This window comes from Rhamphochromis sp. 'chilingali' (assembly GCF_963969265.1).
Source record: "Rhamphochromis sp. 'chilingali' genome assembly, chromosome: 19".
Taxonomy (NCBI): Eukaryota; Metazoa; Chordata; class Actinopteri; order Cichliformes; family Cichlidae; genus Rhamphochromis; species Rhamphochromis sp. 'chilingali'.
The window spans coordinates 11,952,007-11,978,602 of NC_137946.1; the positions used below are offsets into that span (position 1 = coordinate 11,952,007).

Genomic DNA, 26,596 nt, shown 5'->3' on the forward strand with positions numbered 1-26,596 from the left:
GCTCCCTTTGTTGCCGTGTAACACTTACACACAGCACTGAAAAATACAAAAGCGGATCCAGCACCTCAAATTCAGGTTTCCTCCTCTTATTTTACAAAATAAATCATTATTTGCTGATGTCAAAGACAAAAAAACAAAACACGATTAGGTCCTTGTTTTCATTATTTTATTATTTATTGGAATGCTTTACCTCAATAACATAACAATAAGCCAGAACAGTGCAAATACTGTGTCACAGCAAACACAGAGTCCAGCTTACAAACGTCATTCTTCCCCAACATTGTCATTTCATGACACTCACACAATCCGGTACCGGACACGCTGTACACACCCGCCCTCATGAACGCTTAAGGCACGCACACGTACACCATTTATATTCAACACGTCACACAAATGTGCAGAGCTTAAGACAGCAGTAACATTTGACATCTCGATGCTCGACAGCAGACTCTGTCGCAAACAGTGTAGAACAGGCGGCTGCAGCAAGCTCACAGACAAAAGGTTTTCTTTACATGGCCTGTGATGCTTTATAGTAGTTAGCATGATTATAGTACGTTCAGCTTAACCATGTGGCTAGACTCCCCCCACTTCAATAACTACACCATGTACGTCAGGATGGCGGGGTCGGGCGAGGTTCAACCACAAACACGACGGGCCACAAGTAAAGAGGCAAGAAGTGAGGAGGAGAGATTACTGTACATCTAGGTGTTAAGCAGGGAGAGGGAGAGAGAGCTGGTCTGAGAATGAACATTTGGATAATGCAGTATGTAGCACATCAATCAGCCTAACTCAGGAATTATTCATGATCAGAAATACTTTAAAAAGGAAAAAAAAAGAAAAAACAAAAGCAGGACAGCCACTGATTTTCTCCAATCTTCTTACTTTGCTTTATAAGACAAACAAAATCAAGCATACTGTTGCAAAAAAGCAGCACATTTTATGCATATAACCTATTTTAAAAACATTCAAATAATCTAATTAATGACGCTATTCCACAATGTAAACACTACTGCTAGCTCGGACAGAAGCTTCGTACTTTAGCAGAGAGGCTGGAGGTATTTTGGAAGACCTAAAGATTACCAGAGAAGTGGATTGAGCAGCATAAATCTCACTAATAAATAAGCAGCAATGTGTGACATTCACTGACTGAGTAATATAACACAGAAGCCTTTTTACATTTAAGCTGAGGCTCAGTTTCAAACAAGCATGAAGCGAACAGCAAGATGTGGCTCGAACTGAACATTTGCGCAACACAGGAACCAGAATAATTTTAATCTGCGCGCGCATGTGTGTGTGTGTGTGTGTGTGTGTGTGTGTGTGTGTGTGTGTGTGTGTAGCAGTGAATTATGCAGTGATACATTTCATAGTGATTAACAGTTTCAAACAATAGTTACACATCAAGTTCAAAAGTGAACATTAAATAAACTAAGTGCTCTCGCTTCGCAGAGCAGTTGTTTACGTACACAAAGACATAATTAGTGAACTGAAAAAACTATTAGAGTGATTTAATATGCTCTATGCATTGCAGTGTTACACATTAAGCAAAATAGAGTTAGTTCTTTTAGATACTGCTCACTGGTAAACAGCGTGCATCTCAGCGCTATCTTCTCTGCAGCAGTTGCTTTTCATCTCGTGGACTGTTGAGGGGTAACTTGATTGATTCTTTATGATTTTTGGGAGATTGAATGACACTGAAGAGATTTAAGTGTAGCAGAAATATCTCTTTATTCTTAAAACTGACTAATGAAAGTTTATTTGTACCTTCAAAGGAAGGATTTGGACCCCCTCTGTGTTGGAAACCACTGCTCTTTGGTGTACTGGCCACACTCATAACATTGTCCAGTGTTGACTAAGGTTCTGCCATCTAAGCGCACAATGAGCAGGGACATGTGTTTGACAGAGATACTTGGCAAGGAATTGTTTTATGGATATTAAAACATGAAGAAATAAATTAGATGGTGCTTTGTGTTCCTGCAGTACAGGTGAGGGACAAAACACTCGTTTTATCCACGTGCCGAGATTAATTTGTGTGCACGTGCCACTGCAGTCCCTCGTGATCTCATTAAATCTAGTCTAAAATTAAGAGTTGCACGAACTTGGTGAATCCGTTTCACATTACTACTGCAATCACAGTGTCTACGTCGGTAATGAGGTCTCTCTCCCGCGTCGCCGCCTCTCCCACACCCAACCCTCTGTTCAAGAATGTGATCCCACACCCCACGTGGGCCCACTCACATCAGGTTTCTTCATCCCCCTGAGCGTGAGCCCTTCCTCCTTCAGGTACCAGGGGCATGTCTCAGCCACTGCAGCAGCAGGAGATGAGACATGCCTCTGGAGAAGTGTGCTTCGTGGCCGTAGCCCTCAAACCAGCGATGCTCGTCTCTCCTCTGGCGTCTCCTCAAGAATCTGCAGCAGCAGGTCACTGAGGGGCTTGGCCACAGAGTCGTAACCTGCTGAAGTAAGGTGAAGGAAGTCAAACATGTCCTGAGTGCTGATGGTTCCATCAGAGTGGACGAACTCCCTGCTCACATCCAAGAGCTGAGCCTGGCTCAGCCGTGGCAGCCAGGAGCGCAGGTGAGCGTTAACAGCAGCGTTCTTCTCCCTGAGTGGGTTGGGCCGTTCCCCTCGAGGCAACAAACCCTGAGGACCACAGAAACAGAGCTGACTTATTTACTGAAATTATTATATTAAAGGAGACATATCGTGCTAATTTCAAGTGCCATATTTTTATTCTTGGACTCTACTAGACAAGCTCTGAATGATTCACTGTTCAAAACACTCCTTAGGCACCTCTGAAGAAGCTGTTTTAGCTTCCTCCACTCTTTTTAAGCCAAATATCTCCTGATGGATGCCTCTGAAACAAGATTTGAATAGCAGATGGTAGGAGTTCTGTGCTCAGCCAGAGTTATAACCATGATCCTACTGACTATACCGATCCAACATGAGAAAAAACTGAGCTCTGAGCTCACAGTGATGACTTGTACATAAGTAAAAGACGTGTACTTTATTAGCTACACATGTTCAACCAATCTGTATGCAGACGAGTTTCTAATAACTAATATCAAACTGTGTGCCCACAATTAAAGGAAACTAACTTTCCTCTGTCTGTTGGTTATATTGTGGCATCAACTCCTCAGTCATGTTATTTAAGGCACCTGAAATTGTATTCAAGTTGTGTGCATATCACCACGTTAAAGAGCCTTTATGTTAATGCTCAGGAACAAATGTCAATATAATTGAAAGTTCTAGCTCAAAATATGAGTTTAAGACAAACAAGCAAGACAAGATGCAACATATGACTAAACTTACCAGGACAACTATCTTTGCCTTGGGGAGGCGAGTAGTGAGCAGTTCTGCAATGGCAAGAATTCCTCCTGCAACCTGCTCTGCTGTGTGCTCATAATTGTTGGTTCCTACCCACAACACCACCACCTGGACAAGAGGACAGACAATTTATTCACTTCCGCTAAACACGTCCAACCCTGCAGAATTTATATCAAAGCGAATGACATAACATATGAGATACAACACAATTAAGCGACATTTTGGGTTTTTTTTAGAGCAATTAAGCCAAATGGATGAATATCAAGTTTAACAAAGAAGTTAAAGAGCATTGACTTCTGCCGAGGTCAATGCTGAAACTTGCACTTATGAAGAAAGAGCTCAAGATCTACATGAAAGTCACAAAACTCGGAGGTCAGAGTGTGTGAAATGTGAAACTGTGGCCTTTCTGTTAGCGGGCTCGTCTCACCTTGGGGCGAATGTTCTCCAGCTCTCCATTCTGCAGCCTCCACAGTACGTTACAGGTGGTGTCCCCTCCAATGCCAAAGTTGAGCGCGTGAAGAGGGGAGAACAACTCCCTCCACACCTTTGGACAGAAAACCATGAATATGCATTTGAGTCAGGTCGATTATGATAACTAGTGCGTCATCAAGAAAAATCAACAGTGAGCAAAGATAAACGTATGGCTTTTATTTGCTGTCTTTATTGTGCAATTCAAGACACATGAATCACATCCAGATGTGTCCTGTTTAATTTAAAAATGTTTTCTAAGACTTTACTCTGACCTCATACTGATGCATTAGTTGTACCATGGAATCCCCCACAAAGAGCACGTCTGGCTCAGCATCCTTGCACTCCTGTACAAACCTTGAATGCTGTAAAAACCCAAGAGAGCTGGTGATATAGTGCATGACAGACCCGACAAATACAAGAACATCTTTAATTTATTAAAAATAAACCCCTCTCTGCTTGATTCTGAGAACTTGCCCCCTGATGTAAAACTCTGCGTTTTGACTCTCTAAATCTGAGCGGTATGATGACAGTCGTGAGCCATCAGAGTCAGATAAAAAACCTCAAGCTTGTTATAGGCGAGATGCGTCTGGTGCCCTATCTGACAGAGAGCTCCGAGTAAAACAGACTGTCTCAATGACTGCCCTATTAGCTTTGGGAGGATTAACTTTGTGCAGACTTTCTAGAAAGATCCACTAAACAAGCCAAACAAAGTGATGCACTGGAACAAACAAAGTCTTCTTAGTGACTAAAAAATTTTGAGCACATGGTTGATATTTATTTAGTGGCCTTTTCTTTGAGTCAGATCATGAGCTTATAACTACTATAATAAATGTTATCAACATTGTCATCCATTCTTATTCAGACACTAATATTATTAAGAAGATCAAAACATCAACTGACAATGGCTACATTTCACTGTGTGTTATCCTTGTATAACTATGCATGTGACAAATAAAGAACCTTGAACAACACTAACTGGCTTCACGGGATTGCAGCACAGTCATAAACATCTGTGTTTAAGAATTAGAAATAAAAACATAATCTCAGACTAAGGTCACCAAATCGAAGCGATGTCTTATAGTGGCGCATCGATTAACATGAGAAATGTATATTATACTAAGCTTTAGTTTAATTTGCAAGAGTTCTCAGCAATAAAAGTCTCACATCGTAAGCGCTCCAAGCGTCACACAGAAACTCCTGATGGGGACAGTGTGCAAAATTTAGAAGACTCCTACTTATCAAAGCCACACATAGGTGCAGATCCAAAGTGCCATCCCATCTGAGCTGAATTATACAACTGGTTTTATTTATTTATTTATTTACTTTATTTATTTAAACACTGACTTAATACTAACAATTACCATGGAAACACATAAGGGAACTATCTTTGATAAATAATGCACATCATTCAGACCGCCTTCATACATCAGAAGGATATGAGGTATTAATGATAATACAGAGTAAATGTTTACAACACTCTAACAATAGAGATTCCCTAATTTCCTTCGGGATTAATAAAGTATTCTGATACCTGTGACAGCCACCGTCCATCTCCTTGAACATCTTCTACTGGCTGAGGGACTGCTGCTGGGTTCACGTCATCCCCACTCATCCTGAAAGAAATCCTAGCGCTTATTTACACATGCAATAAACATGGTGCGACCTACAGGAGGGGGAAGGACGTCATGCTGATGCCGGGCACAGAGGAAAGCATCTGCACCACCTAGCAGAGAGCAGCGGGGTGATGCAGCGGCTTAGCGTTTCGGGAGCAGACAGACTGGCCTAATGCGGATTGCAGGCCACTCTCGCTCTCAGTGCGGGTGTTTAGAGATCACAGAGCAGATCGCATTAACTCCGCTAGGCTACTGTTTATCAGACGTTAGCTTGTTAGCTGCTTGCTAATGACTGGAGACTGTTGTGGCTGCATCTCTGATACACGTCTGTCGTGCTCGTCGTTAATTTAAAAAAATAAACAAATAAAAATATTTTTAAAAAATTAAATTACTTATTTATTTACAAGACAAACTACCTGGCAGGGTGTCACTTGTCGGCTCTCCTGGGTGACCCTTAACTTTTTATTCCCCGGCCTCGCTGCACCGCTGTCAGGGAGTCGACGCGTATGATGCTCGCTAGCAAGTGTTAGCAGCCTCGAGCTAGATGAGACAACAAAAGGTGTGTCAGAGGGAAAGCACAGAGATCGTTCCAGTGGCAAGAGTGCCCGCTCGACACCACCAGCCGAAACACCGATCGAAGGAAGAGTGGATTCTTCCGAGTTCAAAGTCTTATCAGTGCTATCGTGCACCTGACCTAAACCCGGGCACAGCTACCTTCTGTAAGCTGCGGAGGTCGCTGACACCAAAACACAGCACCGAGGGGAGGTTTTTCCTCAGGAGAAACCGCAGGGCAAAAACACACCACCGCAACAGCTGATCCCGCGAGGAATCATGGGTAGGTGGTCGCGTGTTTGAACAACTTCGCATTTTTCTGACAATGAAATTATATCAAATTTTTTGATGATGATAGTTAGTGTAAGACCAGACATGAAGACATGCTCCTATGTCTGAGTATGTCGTGCAGTTTAGTTTTCGGAGTGCGACGGTGATCTCTCGTTGATGCCAGCCGGGCGTCAGCTGACCGCATTGCATCACGGTCGTTAGAGCAAATGCTGCATTCTAGTACTGTGGAAAACACAGGAAATAAAACATTCCTGCTCTCTGGCCGTAGGTCTACATTTGGCGGAAATATGCTTTACATCAGTAATGTCAAACCACCACTAGCCCACCAGTGGCCACCACCACATACACCCCGCTTTGATCTTAAGTGGAACAAACAGTGAAATCCCCCCTTTCTGTCAGAGTAAGTAACTTTACCAACACTCTGAGTACCTAAAGTATCTTAATATATCAAAAAGAAGTGCAATTTCAATAGTATGTTGCAGTTTTTCTAGATGATAGAGAAATCCTTCTGTAGTAAATAAACAAACAAACAAAAACCCCCAGAAATTTCTATATTAGCTAATGAAAAAACAAGAACTATAATAAAAAAACAGTTAATCTTTATCTACCTTTCACATTTTCCAGAAAAACAAAATGAAGAATTAAAAAAAAAAGACAAGATTAAGACTGTGCAAAAGAGAATTCTACCACAAATGAGTACAAAACATTTTAATAAATGTCATTAATGAATCTAAGAAACAGCTGCAAGAAGGTTTGATACAGAAATATCTCTGTAATCCTATGTTCTGACAGGTGTGTTCACCTGTCACTAAAAAGGAGAGCTGTACAGTTGTTTAGGAGTGATTTCCTGAAGTGTTCAGCGAGGCTGAATGAGTCTGAGGAAGAATGGGCTCTGCAGTCTCTTTAGTGTGTGGCTAATGGAGCGGGAGCAATGGCTGTGAATGATGATCAGTTTGTTCAGTGACTTCCTGTCCCTCACTGACTCCAACACTTCCAGTTTCCGACTAAACAAACTGAGCCTCAGCCATTGTTAATGCAGATTTTCTTTTTTTCAGTGTAAGCATTCTTCATGACTCTTGAAGAACCTGTGGCTTTTTCAGTAACAGAAATCAGCTTTATAATAGCCTTTCTTTGTTCCTGGGAAACTTCGAGGTTGCTTTTGTTTGGCTCACTTTTACATTTTACAAACTGGCAGATAAGACATGCTAAAAAAATATCCTGGGACATTTATTTAAACACAAATTGTCTTTACTTTGATTTCACATATGGCATGATTCACCATCACTAAAACCTCTTTAAATTCTTTTAGTTCTTCCTTTATTTTCTCCTGTTTGTATTATGTTTCTATAATGCCTTTTCCCTCTTAATCCTTACATTGCCCAGCCAAGTCCCCAGCGGTGTTTGTTAACCAACTGAAACAGTCCACTGCTTTTCTGCGTGTGTAGACGTGCCCTGAAAGCTCAATGAAAGGTTTGAAAGAAGTGTCGCTACTCTTAGGGAAAAATAACTCATACCAAAATGAACCACCAGATGGAGCCCCTACACATCTCTGCTTGTGTTTTACTGCGGTAAAGTGAGCCGTCATTTGTGAGCCGCGGTCAAGCCAGCCGCCTCCTATCCGCCGCATAAATTTCCTTGCGCTTTTACACCAGTCTTTACGGTAGCGCCTTTTCGCTTTATATCCTGATTGAAAGCCTAGACTCGCGCACACACGCACGCGCGTGAACAGTCACACGCACGCGCGCACACAAATTACAATGGAACAGCTCAATACAGCCATCGTGACAGTCTGGTTGCATATTCAAAAATTCATTAAAAATCATTCTTAAAAGTTGATGCCAAGCTTTCAACACAATCCTCTTCTCGGACACCTACTTTACCTCTGGGCCAGTTTTTACCCAGATTTACTGTAATATTACTCAGAAATCACAGTAAACTCATATTCAGTGCAATACAGTCAATGCACTACAATTATGTTTATTTCAAAAATTCATTAAAAGTCATCCTGAATAGTTGAGGTCCAACTTTCAACACATCCCTCCTCTGGGACACCTACTGTACCTGTGTGCCAATTTTCATCCAGATTTACTGTAGAATTCCTCAGAAATTAAAGGGTACTTGTATTCAATGCAATACAGTCAATACAATAGAATTATGTCAATTTTCAGAAATTCATTAAAAATCATCCTGAGTAGTTGATGTCCAACTTTCAACACATCCCCCCTCTGGGACACCTACTGTACCTGTGTGCCAAGTTTCAGCCAGATTTACTGTAGAATTCCTCAGAAATTAATGGAGACATTTATTCAATCTAATACAGCCAATGCACTACAATTGTGTCAATTTTCAAAAATTCATTAAAAATCATCCTGAGTAGTTGATGTCCAACTTTCAACACATCCCCCCTCTGGGACACCTACTGTACCTGTGTGCCAAGTTTCAGCCAGATTTACTGTAGAATTCCTCAGAAATTAAAGGGTACTTGTATCCAATGCAGTCAGCCAATACAATTTAATTATGTCAATTTTCAAAAATTCATTAAAAATCATCCTGAGTAGTTGATGTCCAACTTTCAACAGATTCCTTCTCTGGGACACCTACTGTACCTGTGTGCCAGGTTTCATCCAGATTTACTGTAGAATTCCTCAGAAATTAATGGAAACATTTATTCAATCTAATACAGCCAATGCACTACAATTGTGTCAATTTTCAAAAATTCCTTAAAAATCATCCTGAGTAGTTGATGTCCAACTTTCAACACATCCCCCCTCTGGGACACCTACTGTACCTGTGTGCCAAGTTTCATCCAGATTTACTGTAGAATTCCTCAGAAATTAAAGGAAACTTATATTCAATTCAATACAGTCAATACAATAGAATTATGTCAATTTTCAAAAATTCATTAAAAATCATCCTGAGTAGTTGATGTCCAACTTTCAACACATTCCTCCTCAGGGACACCTACTGTACCTGTGTGCCAGGTTTCATCCAGATTCACTGTAAAATTCCTCAGAAATTAAAGGACATTTATATGCAATTCAATACAGCCAATACACTACAATTATGGAAATTTCAAAAATTCATTAAAAATCATCCATAATAGTTGAGGTCCAACTTTCAACACTTTCTTACTCTGGGCGTCCTACTGTACCTCTGGGCCAAGTTACATCTCAATTCACTGTAATCTTTATCAAAAATTGAAAGAACAATTATATGTCAATGCTGGATGTGTGTCCTTTCAAAGTGACACTAAATAACAGAACTCAGGCACATCAGGGAATAATCCAAAAGGCGGATTTATTAAACAAAAACAACATACAAAATATCTCTAACCCATACTACATAACCTAAAAAGAAACAAAGGGACACTTAGAAGCACAAGGAAACAATACTGAAAGGGCAAGAGACACAGTCCAAACATAATCCACAACTAAAATGCCAAAAGAACAAGTCATCCCACATAGCAGACGGGTCTTGCCTGGATCTGGTGTCAAGCCGGCACTGCTGGCTGACTTCTGGCATGGTAAGATGGCACTGTTTATGTGATGGCATGCCACATTTGGCCTGATTGGGTGAATGTGACATGCTGTATAGAGCACTTTGAGTAATATGGGTGAGTAAAAAAGTGCTGTATAAGAATCAGTCCATTCACTGTCTGAACAGAGTTTCGTCATGTTACTTTTGCACTATTATGTTCCAGCACATGTTGTTATTACATGGCTTACATGGCTAAGGTACACATTAGGCTGACATCTGGGGCCAGAGCTGAAACTGTTCTGGGCCAGCACAGGGCCAGCAGTGTGTCTGCAACTGGCCTTGTGCTGGCTCATGTGTGGGCCACCTCTGGTAAACCAGATCTGGGCCACCATAGGGCCGTCATTCTTTGCGGTACGCAGGCCATGTGTAAGCACATTGTGTGGGACAGATCCAGGCCATACCAATTTTGCTATGTGGGAGGAATTATGTAAAAATAGAAACATCATAAAAATGAAAATGAACATAAAGTAAAATGTACTGAAAAGAACATCAGTATGGCCATCATTATTTGCTTGGAAAGTCTAAAGTTCCATGGCTTTGAACAGCCAGAGAACGCAATGCCCAGCTTAGAATGACTAAAAGTAACTTCTTTTAACATTCTGTCATTCTGCTTCTATATCAAAAATCCACTAAAAATAGTCATTTGAAAAAAAATATTCGCCACTTTTCATCAGTTTGGGTTCCTCTGTTTATAGCAATTTTTAGAAAAGAACCCAATACCTTTGTCACTATACAGTTGTACAGTGAGATACAGAGCATCTCCTACTCATTGCAAACATGCTGGGAGGGTGGCTCTATCCGCCTTAGTGCAGCTGCTGTACCATACTGTGATGCAGTAAGTTAGTAGGCTCTCAATGGGCGAGTGGTGGAAGGGTGAGCTGTAGTCCACAAAGAGCATTCTGGCGTAGCTCTGCCGCTGTTCTAGGTGACTCAGCACCGAGTGGAGGGTGATGGCATCTTCTGTGAATCTGTTTGCACAGTATGCAAACTGGTGGGTGTCGAATTCTGGGGGGAGGTAATCCTTGGTGTGCTGAAGGACTAGTCTCTCAAAGCATTTCATGATTACCGGTGTGAGGGCCACAGGGCAATAATAGTTCAGGCTGGTGATGGGAGACTTCTTTGGTACTGGGATGATTGTGGCTGATTTTAGACAGGATGGGATGGCTGCTTCATCCAGTGAGAGGTTGAAGATTCTTGTGGAGATGAGGGTGAGCTGGTGGGCACATGGTCTTAGCACTTTACCACGTATTCCGTCTGGACGCCTTCCTGGGGTTCACTGCTAGGAACACTCATCTGACATCGTGCTCCGTTACAGTGAATGGAGCGGTGCAGGAACCAGGTGAGGATGAGGATGGGAGCAGGGCTGAGGCAGATGAATGCTGCTGTTGTGGTGTTTCAAAGCGGGCAAAGAAGCTGTTTATGTCCTCTGCTAGCTGCACACTCAGGTTTTCTGTTTTCACAGTTCTGCCTCTGTGGTTTATGATGTCTATTATTCCATGCCATGTGTTGTTGCTGGACAGGTGGGACCCCTTTTCAGGTCAGCTCGAGCAGACCTGTACAGAGCTCTGTCAACAGACCTACAGGGAGTGCAGAATTATTAGGCAAGTTGTATTTTTGAGGAATAATTTTATTATTGAACAACAACCATGTTCTCAATGAACCCAAAAAACTCATTAATATCAAAGCTGAATGTTTTTGGAAGTAGTTTTTAGTTTGTTTTTAGTTTTAGTTATTTTAGGGGGATATCTGTGTGTGCAGGTGACTATTACTGTGCATAATTATTAGGCAACTTAACAAAAAACAAATATATACCCATTTCAATTATTTATTTTTACCAGTGAAACCAATATAACATCTCCACATTCACAAATATACATCTCAGAATCAGAATCAGAATCAGAATCGTGTTTATTGGCCAAGTATATGTGCAGACACATACAGGGAATTTGGTTCTGGTAGATGGTGGCTCTCAAGCACAGCAATGTAAATCTCTCTCTCACACACACACACACACACACACACACACACACACACACACACACACACACACACACACACACACACACACACACACACACACACACACACAAGTGTCTATATATACACATTACACATACATACACAAAGCTATGTAAACCAACTATAAATAACGAATCTAAACTTATATACATAAAATACAGAAATGAATGAGGTGGAATGAATACTACAAAATGTACATAAGGTGCAGTTGCAGTCTGGCAGTGGGAGCAGTGTGACAGGTCAACTGTTTAGGAGGGAGATGGCGAGGGGAAAGAAACTGTTCCTGTGTCGGGTGGTCCTGGTCTGCAGGCTTCTGTACCGTCTGCCAGAGGGCAGCAGATCAAAAAGTCTGTGTGCAGGGTGTGAGGGGTCTGCGATGATTTTCCCTGCCCGTTTCCTGGTTCTTGAGAGGTACAGATCCTGGATGGAGGGCAGGGGGGCACTGATGATCCTTTCTGCTGCCCGTACAGTCCGCTGCAGTCTGCTCCTGTCCTGTTTAGTGGCTGCTCCATACCAGACTGTGATGGAGGAGCACAGGACAGACTCAATGACCGCAGTGTAGAACTGGATCAGCAGCTCCTGTGGGAGACTGTACTTCCCCAGTTGTCTCAGGAAGTACATCCTCTGCTGGGTCTTTTTGAGGATGGAGTTGATGTTGGTCTCCCACTTCAGGTCCTGGGAGATGGTGGTACCCAGGAACTTGAAGATCTTCACAGTCGACACAGGGCTGTCTGATATGGTGAGGGGGAGCAGAGTTGAGGGATGTCTCCTGAAGTCCACTGTCATCTCTACAGTCTTAAGAGTGTTCAGCTCCAGATTGTGCTGACTGCACCAGAGTACCAGCCGCTCAACTTCCTGCCGGTATGCAGACTCATCACCATCTTGAATGAGGCCAATGACAGTGGTGTCATCTGCAAACTTTAGGAGTTTGACAGCAGAGTTATTGGAGGTGCAATCGTTAGTGTAGAGGGAGAACAGTAGTGGTGAGAGGACACATCCTTGAGGGGCACCAATACTGAGGGACCGGGTTTCAGAGGTGATCTCCCCCAGCCTCACTTGTTGCTTTCTGTCTGTCAGGAAGCTGGTGATCTACTGACAGATAGCTGGTGACACGCTGAGCTGGGAGAGTTTGGAGGAAAGAAGTTCAGGCACAATGGTGTTAAAAGCCGAACTAAAGTCCACAAACAGGACCCTGGCATAAGTTCCCGGGCGGTCAAGGTGTTGCAGGATGTAATGCAGCCCCATGTTCACTGCATCATCCACTGACCTGTTTGCCCGGTAGGCAAACTGCAGAGGGTCCAGCTGGTGGCCTGTAATGTCTTTCAGATGGGCTAACACCAGTCGTTCGAAGGATTTCATGACCACAGACGTCAAGGCGACAGGTCTGTAGTCATCCAGTCCTGTGATGGTGGGTTTCTTGGGAACAGGGATGATGGTGGAGCGTTTGAAGCAGGAGGGAACTTCACACAGCTCCAGGGATCTGTTGAAGATGCGAGTAAAGATGGGAGCCAGCTGTTCAGCACAGGTTTTGAGGCAGGAGGGTGAGACGCCATCTGGTCCGGGGGCTTTCCTGGGCTTCTGTTTCTGGAATAGTCGGCTCACATCCTGAGTGTGTATTCTTAGTTTCAGGGAGGAGGAAAGGGGGGTGAGAGGTGTGGTGGAGGTCGTTGAGTCTGGGATGGAGAGGGTGGTGGTGGTCGTTGAGTCTGGATTGGGGAGGGGCAGGGTGAAGGGGGGAGAGGTGGAAGGTGTGTTGGGGGTCAATGTCTGAAGCAATGTCCCTGGGGAGGGGAGGGTGGGGCGTGGGAGTCTGTCCGTCTCAAACCTGCAATAGAAAGTGTTTAACTCGTTGGCCAGGTCTTTGTTTGCTTCAATAGTGGGTGGGGGGCGTCTGTAGCTGGTGATTTCCTGCAGGCCCCTCCACACTGATGCAGGGTCGTTGGCTGAGAGCCGTTCTTCCAGCTTCTAGGAGTAGATCCTTTTAGCTGCTTTGATCTCCTTGGTCAGTGTGTTCCTGGCTTGCTTGTACAGGACCCTGTCACCACTTCTGTAGGCGTCCTCCTTGGCCTTGCGAAGATGTTGGAGTTTAGGAGTGAACCATGGTTTATTGTTGTTGTATGTGCAAAAGGTCTTTGTTGGCACACACACGTCTTCACAGAAACTGATGTATGATGTCACAGTGTCCGTGAGCTCATCTAGGTTCTCAGATGCAGCTTCAAAAACAGTCCAATCAGTGCAGTCGAAACAGTCCTGCAGTTCCTGCTTTGCTGTGTTAGTCCACTTCTTCACAGTTTTGACTACAGGCTTGGCACGTTTGAGTTTTTGCCTATAAACTGGAATAAGATGGACCATGCAGTGATCAGAATGTCCCAAAGCTGCCCGGGGCACAGAGCGATAGGCATCTTTTAGAGTGGTGTAGCAGTGATCCAGTATGATGTTGTCCCTGGTGGGGCAGTCTATATGCTGTCTGTATTTAGGGAGTTCGTAGTTTAGGTTTGCTCTGTTAAAATCCCCAAGAATAATTGTAAAGGAATCCGGGAATTTCCTCTCCAGGGTAGTAATCTGGTCAGCCAGCTCGCACAGTGCGTTGTTCGCGTTGGCCTGTGGAGGGATGTAAACTCCGACCAGCATGAAGGAAGAAAACTCCCGCGGTGAATAAAAAGGTTTACAGTTGATGAGAAAACTTTCCAAGTGTGGGCTGCAGTGTTTCTGTAACACTGTGACATCAGTACACCAACCTTCATTAATGTAGAAGCAGACTCCACCACCCTTTGTTTTCCCTGAGAGCTCTGTTTCGCGGTCCGCCCGGTGAAGTTGGAAGCCCGGCAGATTTAAGACAGCGTCTGGGACTCGCTCACTGAGCCAGGTTTCAGTGAAGCAGAGGGCAGCAGAGCGTGCAAAGTCCTTGTTAGTCTGGTTTAAGAGCAGTAATTCGTCGACTTTGTTTGGAAGAGAGCGGAGATTCGCGAGGTGAATGGAGGGGAGTGCCGTGCGGAATCCTCGCCGACATTCAAAAAAAAAAACAACAACAAATCAGTGACCAATATAGCCCTACCTTTCTTTGCAAGGACACTCAAAAGCCTGCCATCCATGGATTCTGTCAGTGTTTTGATCTGTTCACCATCAACATTGCGTGCAGCAGCAACCACAGCCTCCCAGACACTGTTCAGAGAGGTGTACTGTTTTCCCTCCTTGTAAATCTCACATTTGATGATGGACCACAGGTTCTCAATGGGGTTCAGATCAGGTGAACAAGGTGGCCATGTCATTAGTTTTTCTTCTTTTATACCCTTTCTTGCCAGCCACGCTGTGGAGTACTTGGACGCGTGTGATGGAGCATTGTCCTGCATGAAAATCATGTTTTTCTTGAAGGATGCAGACTTCTTCCTGTACCACTGCTTGAAGAAGGTGTCTTCCAGAAACTGGCAGTAGGACTGGGAGTTGAGCTTGACTCCATCCTCAACCCGAAAAGGCCCCACAAGCTCATCTTTAATGATACCAGCCCAAACCAGTACTCCACCTCCACCTTGCTGGCGTCTGAGTCAGACTGGAGCTATCTGCCCTTTACCAATCCAGCCACGGGCCCATCCATCTGGCCCATCAAGACTCACTCTCATTTCATCAGTCCATAAAACCTTAGAAAAACCAGTCTTGAGATATTTCTTGGCCCAGTCTTGACGTTTCAGCTTGTGTGTCTTGTTCAGTGGTGGTCGTCTTTCAGCCTTTCTTGCACTGAACATAAGTTCCCTGCAATTTCTGAAGAATATTACAGTAAATCTGGCTGAAACTTGGCCCAGACGTACAGCAGGTTTCCCGGAGGAGGGATGTGTTGAAAGTTGGACCTCAACTACTCAGGATGATTTTTAATGAATTTCTGAAATTTCCATAATTGTAGTGCATTGGCTGTATTGAATTGCATATAAATGTCCATTAATTTCTGAGTAATTTTACAGTGAATCTGGCTGAAACTTGGCACACAGGTACAGTAGGTGTCCCAGAGGGGGGATGTGTTGAAAGTTGGACATCAACTACTCAGGATGATTTTTAATGAATTTTTGAAAATTGACATAATTATAGTGTATTGGCTGTATTGCATTGAATACAAGTACCCTTTAATTTCTGAGGAATTCTACAGTAAATCTGGCTGAAACCTGGCACACAGGTACAGTAGGTGTCCCAGAGAAGGAATCTGTTGAAAGTTGGACATCAACTACTCAGGATGATTTTTAATGAATTTTTGAAAAATGACATAATTCTATTGTACTGACTGTATTAGACTGAATAAATGTCTCCATTAATTTCTGAGGAATTCTACAGTAAATCTGGATGAAACCTGGCACACAGGTACAGTAGGTGTCCCAGAGGGGGGATGTGTTGAAAGTTGGACCTCAACTACTCAGGATGATTTTTAATGAATTTTTGAAAAATGACATAATTCTATTGTACTGACTGTATTAGATTGAATAAATGTCTCCATTAATTTCTGAGGAATTCTACAGTAAATCTGGATGAAACTTGGCACACAGGTACAGTAGGTGTCCTAGAGGAGGGATGTGTTGAAAGTTGGACATCAACTACTCAGGATGATTTTTAATGAATTTTTGAAAATTGACACAATTGTAGTGTATTGGCTGTATTGCATTGAATACAAGTACCCTTTAATTTCTGAGGAATTCTACAGTAAATCTGGGTGAAACCTGGCACACAGGTACAGTAGGTGTCCCAGAGGGGGGATGTGTTGAAAGTTGGACCTCAACTACTCAGGATGATTTTTAATGAATTTCTGACATTTCCATAATTGTATTGACTGTATCGGGCTGCTACATTGTAATTTGTGCGCGCGCGGGTATAGTCTTTCAATCGGCACATAAAGCGAAAAGGCGCTACCGTAAAGACTGGTGTAAAAGCGCAAGGAAATTTATGCGGCGGATAGGAGGCGGCTGGCTTGACCGCGGCTCACAAATGACGGCTCACTTTACCGCGGTTAAGTTTTCAGTAGATCAAACCAAGCCACCCATACCAGCTAAAATACCCCGCACAGTACAACTGAGCCATACCAGATCTCCAGGATTCATGTTTTCCATTTCATTTATCACTCATATTGTCAGCTGCTATTTTTTATACAATACGTTTACCTCCTAAAACATACCTGGAAGACCTCTGAAAGTAAATAAACCATTATGAATTTCCCTCAATGTCAGAACTTTTTAATTTATTGTTTTGTCATTTTTTAAATCGAGAATAACTAAACATCAATTAAACTCAAATTAACAGTGCCTATCATCGGATTAGCTTTGTAAGTATTTGTTTGTTTGTGAAGACAAATCCTGAAGGATATCAAATTTATCAGTAAATAGATAAAGCCTCAAAATGAGATTTTTACAAACACTGGCATCCTCTTTATAGATTTACTGGTATCCCAGACCACAATTTGTAAAGCTATAGTGAATATCTTACTTAGATTTGGTGTGTAGACCACAGGTCCACTACGGAGGAAGACAGACTCAGTTGTAATGACATTAGTTGCCTGGTCAGACCTAATTGGAGAGCTTCTGATTCTGCTGTACATTGTATTAAATTATAAAGGTATATACTCATCTAAGCCTGCATCAGCATAACTACATTTTTAAGACAAGCGTATGACATAGACTGTATGTAAAAGCTGGATGTAGCTACTGTTTATGTTGTCTAGAGAAGTTGGGAAAGTATGATGATAGCCTGTGTAATATAATATCTCTCAGTATTCATTTTGACAGCAAATCTTGGTATTATGGTGTAAAAATGTAAATGTGTCTATCTAACCTTAATTGCACAGAGAGGTAACTTCTGATTGCACCACTTCCAAACTTGTAACCATTTTCTTTGGATTTCAGTTAGTTCAGATTGGACCCTGCCTCTTGTCCTATAATAGCTGGGATATTGTAGGACAAGAGCCCCTCCACGCAAAGTGCTGTAATGCTGGTAACTCTTCCTTTGCAACTCTGGGTGCTCGGATTCATTTTCAGATAGTTTTTGACTGACTGGAGGAAGCAGTTTGCCTTCAGGGCGTTTTTTGTTGTCTTATTTACTGTTTTCTATAGCGAGTTGGTAAGTTTTAGGTGTCTGACGCATTTAGCTGTGTAAATAACTGAATGTGCTCTTAGAAAGTAGGAGTAAGAAGAAGGTAGGGTTGAAATGTGTCACGTTTCGACTCAGCGGTTGTGAGATTACATGGGCATGTGTTATGCAATAGGCAAAACTCCGCCTACAGGTGCACTGAGGTTTTCACTGTCCAAAAAAACGGCTTTGTCCTTTTGGCAGCGATAGTCGCGATCCGGACTCTAATAAACTTTCATGAAGGGATTTATACAGAAGAATTAATCAGGCGGAGTATGTATCGGATATTACCTCTGCTCCTCCTGGGAGGATTCTTCCTGACAGGTGAGTTTTAGGAACTTCCGGGAGGTACATCGCATTATTAACGTGTTTCACAAACATGGCAACCGTGTTTAATAAAACGAAACACAAACGAAACATCAAGTTCGGAATCTTATTTGGTCTCTGAGCTGTAAAGCCCGTGTTATTCTTTGGGCGTTCACGGTGTAGTACAGAGTATAAAGTACACTTACGTGTACTGCGACCAGTTTCTGCTAGTATGCCGTAGCAGGCGTTGATAAGACCGTGTTTGGATTTGAAGCCATGGATTATTTCTTTGTATTAGATCATACTTTTAACTGACAATCACTTTATTAGGTACACATGTTCAGCAGCTTGCTAACGCAAATATCTTGTCAATCACATGGCAGCAGATCAAAGCAATTAAGCAAGGTGACCTGCCGAAGTTCAAACTAAAAAACGGGAAGGAAGGGGATCCAAGTAACCGTGAAAGTGGCATTTTTGAAATACTTAGACCAGACAGGCTGGTCGGAGTATCTCAGAAACTGCAATGGTCTGAAAAAGAAAGCACATCCAGTATCCGTCAGAGGAGAATAATGGGCCACTACCTTGAGTTTATATGAAGGCAACAGTAACTTAAAATAACCACTTGTTACAACCAAGCTGTGCAGAAGAGCATCTGAATGCACAACACATCAAACCTCAAAGCAGGTGGGCAGCAGCAGCAGAATGCACACTGTGTGACACTCCTGTCAGCCAAGATCAGTAAACTGAGGCTACAAGTTGCACAGACTCACAAAAATGGCATAACAAATTACAGAAGTGGAAAAAGATTGTCTGGTATGATGAGCCTGGATTTCTTCTGTGACCATTCAGATGGTATCCGACGTAAACAACATGAAAGCATGGATCTGTTCTGCAGTGATTCAGCCTTGTGGTGGTTTAATGGTGTGAGGGAAAGAATTTCTTTGCGCACTTTGGGCCCCTTAGTACTAACGGAGCGTCGTTTAAACACCACAGTATTGTTGTTGACCATGTTCATCCCTTTATATGACCGCATCACTCATCTCATGATGGCTGCTTCTTAAACTGATCTCAAACTGTTTTCCTGAAAATAACAATTCACTAGCTAGGACCACATCCTCACTTTAGGTTTCACAGCATTTCTAGTAGATAATGACAGATGGCTTGAGCATAAATTGAGGCTGTGGTTTGGGGAAAGCCTGAGAGTTGACTGGCAGCAGCTCTCAGGCCAGGCAAATCCCCATGTACCAATGAGAAGTGAATGAATTGAAAAAGGAAGGAAGGGAGGGACGGTGGGGCACGAAAATGAACAGCTTGTAGTGCCAGGAGGGTCGAACTACAATGAGTTCACTGTACCTAATAGTCTCCACAGTCACTAAATCTGAATCCATCTTTGGGATGTGCTGGAAGAGGAGATCATCACGCATATGCAGCTGACAAATCTGCTGCAACTGTGCAATGCTGTCGTGTCAGTATGGACCAAAATCACTGAGAAATGCTTCCAGCTCCTTGTAGAATCTATGCCACAAAGAATAAACACAGCTGTGAAGGCAAAAAGGGGTCCAGCAAGGAACACCTTAGTATTAGTAAGCTGTACCTAATGAAGTGCCCAGTGACTATATATGCCACACATACCGTTACTATCCACAATTCATGCCTTAATCCATGCAAGTAATTTCATTAATATTTATTTTTTTAATATCCACTTTTTTGTGGATATTAAAAAAAAATCAACATGCCATACATGCAATGTGTCGGTTTGACTGTAGACATTTGAGAATTTAAAGGCTTCAGCAACAGCTGTAATGTTTACAATCAAAAGCCAAACACTGTGAAAAAGCTTCTTGTATAAGAACAGCTTATATATAAAAGAGGAAGTCAGAGCCCCAACTTTCTATATAAAATGACATAATATATTTAAAAAATAAATATGTATGCATAGCTGCAGCTGTCTGCAATACAACTTTATGCAAAAAACTATAAAAACGACTTTTAATTTATTTTGGAAGAAGTTCGAACATATACATTCACATTAAGTACAGCATGTTTGTGCTGCTCATGATGGATCCCAAACCTTTATTTTTCCTTTATTGTGGCTTCCTTTTCTTTCACTGTGTTTCTCTGCATGTTGTCTTGAGGTGTCTTCTGACTGTTTTTAAGAATGCCAGTCACTCATCTTCCTTTTTGCATGTCATTCTGAGCAACTGACGCCAAAATCCACTTGAACCAGCTGCTATTTGCAGCTTAACTTGTGTGTTGTTTTCGAATGTAAATCTAAGCCATATGCAACATGGATTTTGCATTCTTCTTTAACTAACATGTGATACGTGAGCTGGACAGCATTTGGTCATACAAAGTCATTTCTATATCTGATATCTGAGCAGGAATCTATTCAACATTTTAGGAAACATCTTTAATTAACAAAAAATCCATGTTTGCAGTGTGATTCTTACTTCTAAACAGGAAACTTGCACATAACCTCTGACTGCAGGGTTGTTTGATGTGTGATCACAGTACTTTTGGTTTTTCCCAATTAGTTTTCATTTTGTTTAGTTTTGACTTTTTTCTCTTTAAGTCATCTTAGTTTCAGTTAGTTGCGCAGAGTGAAGTTAGTTCTCCAAGTTTACAAAATAGTTTCAGTTGTAGTTTTTTCCCCCCCAAAAGTTAAATTTGATTTTAGTGAATTAAATATTTTTTCACTTCTGGTTTAAGTTTTCAGTTTAGCTGTAACTAACAATATTAACCTTGGTCTGTAAACACAGCAGATACATTGACGGGGTGTTCCCACACTCTCGGCCATGGAGGAGATAATTGAGAGGAGAACTGAAACTGGCCTTGTTTGTTTGACCGTGGCTCAGGGGGTTGAGAAGCGTATCTGTAACCGGAAGGTTGCCGGTTCGATCCCCGGGCTCTCTGTCCTGGTCGTTGTGTCCTTGGGCAAGACACTTTACCCTACCGCCTACTGGTGTTGGCCAGAGGGGCCGATGGAGCGATATGGCAGCCTCGCTTCTGTCAGTCTGCCCCAGGGCAGCTGTGGCTACAACTGTAGCTTGCCTCCACCAGTGTGTGAATGCGAGAGTGAATGAATAGTGGCATTGTAAAGCGCTTTGGGTGCCTTGAAAAGCGCTATATAAATCCAATCTATTATTATTATTATTTGAAGAGTATCAGCTGTGTGCTCCCACAGAGCCTTGGAAAGCGTTGATAAGTTTTTCAGTAATTCAGATTTAAAGGCAAGTTTATTTGTATAGCACAAAAAATAGTTATTTCTAAAAACGTAACTACTCTTCTTTTATTAAGGTTAATGTGGTTTCTTAACTTTTATTCTTCTGTCTGTGTTGAGCTGCTTCCTTATTTACCAGGGATCTGTTAACCATTATACTAAAGAGCTTCACATCCCATTAATTTAGCATGGAAAGAAATCCTGTGTCTTACTGGTGCTGGAAGTCTCTGAAACTGCCATCTTTCATCTGCAACATATCACTAAAATTTGAAACATCCTAATCTGTTTATTGCTTCCAGGCTGGACTATTGTAATTCATTATCATCAGATTGTTCTAAAAGTTCCCTAAAAGGGCTCCAATTAGCAGATCTTGAGGTAGATTAACACTAACCTCATAGTAGGTGTGCAAGTACAGATGTTGTTAAATTACAATTTGCTGTGTTCGTTGTTGTACTGGCAGACATGTAAAACCACAGTCAGGCTGTGGAATAGATTGTCATGTCGTTGCCATAAGAAAGTAACAAACTCACATTTTATATTGAAAGGCAGTAAAGTTCTGAGGCACATGACATGGTGTGTCAAGGACATTACTGTGTTTAATGAAATGGGCAGTTTGAACTAACTTCAATCTTGATTGTTCTCGTTTGGTCGTGTTTATTTCAGGTGTGCGGCATGTTACTGGGATAGAAATTAGAACGGAGAAGGAAATGGAAGCAGTCAACGGGACGGATGTGAAACTAAGCTGCACCTTCAGTAGTACTCATCCAGTGACTCCAGGTTCTGTCACAGTATCCTGGTACTTCCAACCCCTGAATTCAAAACCCGGCGAGTCTGTGAGTATAAAATAGATTTTTTTTAAATGTAATAAAATTCAGTCCATAAGACTTTCAAATAATACCTAATTTCTTCCTCTCAATTTCAGTCTTGTATTAGCTTCTAGTTTTATATGTTTAAAGTTTCCAGTGTGTGTTAATATTTTCTATTTCTGCACTTCCTTTTTTTTGTCTTTTTCTGTAATGTATGTGGCAGCTGTTTTACTACGAGAATGAAACGCCTCACCCTCCAACGTCTCCGCAGTTCAAAGGGCATGTAGTGTGGTCGGGAGATATCATGAGAAAAGATGCTTCCATCACTCTCCAGGACGTGAATCCAACTTTTAATGGCACCTACAGCTGCCAAGTGAGAAACCCTCCAGACTTTCAAGGCAATATTGGAGAGATCAACCTCAGAGTGATCAACAAAGGTTAGACTATTGGACCTCAATATCAAAAATGACACCTCGTGGATTGAATGATATGATTCATGATTTGGTTTGCTACACAGTTTGTTATCTGCTAAACAATCTGCTAAACTGCTAAAAACAAATAAAGGAAGACTTTGAAAACATCAGCTCACAATGATCAAAAAAGATCATGCTCAATATCTTCTCTGATCTGGACTGGATGATGTGCTAGGAGCGAAAAGATGCCACATTGTTTGAGGGAAATTAAAATGATTAATCCACAGAGGGCTGAATTCAAAGACAGAGAAAAATACAGCAGGCTGGGCTATTTAGCCAAAATTTCATTGCAGTAACTTCAAATGATGGTCAGTAGTTTGTAAGGCACCAGAGACATTTGTATGTGTATGTATTAGAATAAGTCTTTTAAAGACTGATGCGTTGCATATATGACGACTCTGTTACTTTTGAGATGAAAAGTTTGACTCATTCATCGCATCGTTATCAGAAGCAGTACAGTGAGGGAAAAGAGACATTTAAAAAAAATAGAGAACGTTTTAGTATGTGTCATATGATTGAATGAAGCAGGACAGTGTGATTAACCACTGGGTCGCTCATTCATCTTTACTTTGTCTTCTTTCTTGCTCCTAGTGTCCCTCTCTGAGATAAGTTTCCTGGCGATCATAGTTGGAGGTGCTTGTGGTGTAATCCTGCTCATTCTCACTATCATTATGGCAGTGAAGTTCTACAAGAAAAAGAGAAGGGAAGATGACTTTGAGCTGCACGAGCACGATTTCAAAGACCCAACTGTGTGGTGAGGGCCAGAGAACTCTGTCTTTTGGGACTGGTGTGGACTCTGGTTGGCTGTTGGGTTGATTTTCCTGGAGGAGATGACTAATAAGGATAAGGGCATCTTCGTCTATGTTTTTTCCTCTATTGTGAATGTCTTGAATATTAATGTATTTTTTTTTTATTCAGTTATTTCAGTATTAGAGCTCAAACACCCTTTCCAGTCTGTACACTTTTGTATGTGTGTATATACTATTGAGACTTTTCTACAAAGTTGGTCCTGATTGTGACTACTGAATACTTTGTAACAGAATTTTTTAAATGTAGGTTATGGATTATAATCATGGTTGGTTTTTATAATGGTGGTTATTAATACTTGTTCACAGCAGCAGTTCTAACTGAATGAGTGAGGCTGTTTTTCTGTATAATCTTTAGCATTTTACCATTTAGTTAGCATCTTTCAATCACAGGTTATTTTATTGTAAATTTTATAGATGTCAATTTTAACTAGAGCACCTTTTTGAGGTAATTGTACGTGGTCTTCAACATAAAGAAAAGCTGATACTGCTGCGGTGAACTGAGTTAAATGCGCTCTGCTGCCTTCTACTAATGGGTTACATTACAGCTTTGGCAGGTGAAAGCTGTCTGGGCAAAATCTTCTGCTTTCTCGGTGAGCAGCAGCTGCAAGAACAACTGTTGCTTCACAGCACTTGTCATTTTATAAATCCAAGATCCAGGGAACAGTGAATGGGTTTTAGTGCAGAAGTCTTGAACTGTCGAAGGTAAGAATCAGTTCATTGATTTTCTGGGCTCTGGGCTGGGTTGGTTTCAAGTCGAGGAGTCTGGGTGTCTCCTTCTCTATATATAATATTTTTTTTTTGCTGAGGTAAACCAGTGTTGTTTTGTATATTTGCTTCCCTTTTGATTGAAGCCAGTATCCCACAAATAGTCCTTCTCATTGCATCTGTGTTTGTGTGTGACTGTTTGGTGGGGGTGCTTCAGCAAACCCGAGGAGGCAGAGCATCTGACAGCCTTGCAGAAGAAAAAAGAGGTCAGTTCAGACGATGAAGAGTCTGAGCCCAGCAGTGGAGATGATGATGATGATGATGATGATGATGATGACGATGACGACGATGACGATGATGATTAGATAGATGTATTTTTCTTGAATTCAATTTGTTCATTCACACAAATTTATTGGGCTGATCATGTGGATGTGATGCATTCAGAAAGTTTTGCGACCGCCCATGAAAAGCAAAAACTTCTGATTGAAATCTAATTTTTCCCTGTAAAGAAACTCTCCCCGTGCACCTCTGGAACACTTCCACCATAGAGGCTACTTTTAGATATTAACCTTATATTAAAATGTGAGTAAAAAGAGAAAAGCAGTGACTTGCAAATAAGTTAAAACTTTTATTTATTTGGAAAAAAAATCCCAAGAAAAAATGTTGACATATTACAATGTATTTGTTTTGTTTTAAAATTTTATGTCAGCAGCATGTTTCATAAAATTCTGGATTTATTTCACAGTTTTTCTTAATTTCATCATGTTTTTTTAAGGAAGACTTGTTGACAGTATAGAAATGGATGTAGCTTCTGTGACACTGCTCCCTGGTCTCTGAAGTCTTTGAAGTTTTGAAGCTTTCAGATGACGTTGCCATCTTGGTTTTAAAAAACTGATATGATGAGGCTGATATGAAACCAGATCCTTAGATGATGTAATGCTGGTTTGTTTTAAGACTCTTTCATACAGCTTCTTCTTCTTTCTTTCTTTTTTTTTTTTTTTTGCCTCAAAGCTACTTCCATGTTTTATACTGTCTATGGATAAACTGAGCTTCTCTTGGATTCTCTTCTGAGACTTCTAGTTTGCTGCTCTCCAGTTTAAGATGAGCATATACAATAAAATATCTGTCAACATTTTATATCTCTTCTTAGTACTTTTTCAGTTAAATATCAGGTTATTACTGCATTCTGCTTTATTGACATTTTACTTGCTGCTTTATTGACATTTTACTTGCTGCTTTATTGACATTTTACTTGCTGCTATAGTGTAGTTGACAGGATTAAAATATATTTGGCTGAACACACATGTTATCTTTGCAAAGCTACCTTTTTTTTCTTCCTTGCCAAAAAGCTTGCATTTGCAGACAGCAAATCTCGACCAATGACATTTCAGCTGAGAAAATCAAGTGTGTTAAGCTCCTAGCATTAAACAGAAGTCATGTGCAGGTTACAACGGTTGGCTAAGCTCACTCCTTTTTAACTATTACAAATTATTTCCACTTCCCAATGTGACGCACCAACCAAAGCTGACTGATTCCAGCTTTTTCTGCACAAATAAAGAACTTACACGACTATTTCAGTACTCCACATACATACTCCAGTATATAGGCACCGATGTCTGAAATGTGTTGAGTTGTCATTTCATTTTTTAATAACTGGGACAAATAAATGCCAGACTTGTTCACTGTACTGTTTATGATCGCTATGTTGCTTTGTTGTTGTGTAATCTCATTGGGGATTTCTACTCAAAAACTGGACATGTATTGCCCTTCTGGGGTGTCCATGAATGTTTACTGTTAAATAATTGAACTGTAGATGTGTAAAGCGTAGGCCCTAGTAAGATGTTTCATTGCTAACACTACCCTGTTGCCAGTGTAGATAGTGCTTATCTGTGCTGCTGCCACAAAAATGTGTCTCTTTCTTTCCAAAAGTTCACCAACAGGTTTATGAGCAATGACTACTGTTTACTTCACGGACAACTAGCAAGTTTGTGTTCTGCTTTTTGTATAAAAAGTGAAAAATAAAAATTTCTGTTCAGTGACTTTGGAATAAAGTTTTTTGTTTTAATCATAAAGGCTTGTGAATTCTTTTTGAATAGAAGTGATCAGGGTGTGTACAGAGAGGCTCGATATTAACAGCTCAGTAGCATGGAAGAGAATGCAACATACCAACTGTCAGCCACTCCTCGGTGTGTGTGACAGTGAGTTATTGTAAGTCACTCTGCCCTAAAACAGTTGATTGCAGCTTACAGTTTGTGCTGGAAAGTCACTTTGATGTTTTCTGTGTCTTCAAATAATTTGAAACACTCTCACTGGGACAGTTATTGAAAGGATATTGGTGACTTTACTTTGACACTGCTCACAAAGAGCATAAATT

General features: G+C 41.4%; 2 protein-coding genes across 3 annotated transcripts; one reads left to right on the plus strand and one right to left on the minus strand.

The window, feature by feature from the left end:
* Window positions 1-151: 151 nt before the first annotated feature.
* pafah1b2 (platelet-activating factor acetylhydrolase 1b, catalytic subunit 2) lies at window positions 152-6,261 on the minus strand. The gene is made up of 7 exons (XM_080866192.1): window positions 6,123-6,261; window positions 5,825-5,948; window positions 5,327-5,408; window positions 4,068-4,157; window positions 3,752-3,868; window positions 3,310-3,432; window positions 152-2,640 (listed from the first exon to the last, which is right to left on the minus strand). The coding sequence occupies exons 3-7, from the start codon at window positions 5,405-5,407 to the stop codon at window positions 2,362-2,364; spliced, it is 690 nt and encodes a 229-aa protein (XP_080722318.1). The 5' UTR covers window position 5,408; window positions 5,825-5,948; window positions 6,123-6,261; the 3' UTR covers window positions 152-2,361.
* Window positions 6,110-26,281, plus strand: mpzl2b (myelin protein zero-like 2b). 2 transcript variants are annotated; one of them, XM_080866191.1, is made up of 5 exons: window positions 6,110-6,243; window positions 22,093-22,262; window positions 22,459-22,672; window positions 23,300-23,462; window positions 24,440-26,281. In XM_080866191.1, exons 1-5 carry the CDS (start codon window positions 6,240-6,242, stop codon window positions 24,585-24,587), a joined length of 699 nt encoding a protein of 232 aa, XP_080722317.1. In that variant the 5' UTR covers window positions 6,110-6,239; the 3' UTR covers window positions 24,588-26,281. The 2 variants fall into 2 exon arrangements, with proteins under 2 accessions (XP_080722317.1, XP_080722316.1); XM_080866190.1 differs by lacking the exon at window positions 6,110-6,243 and adding an exon at window positions 18,036-18,227.
* Window positions 26,282-26,596: the final 315 nt, after the last annotated feature.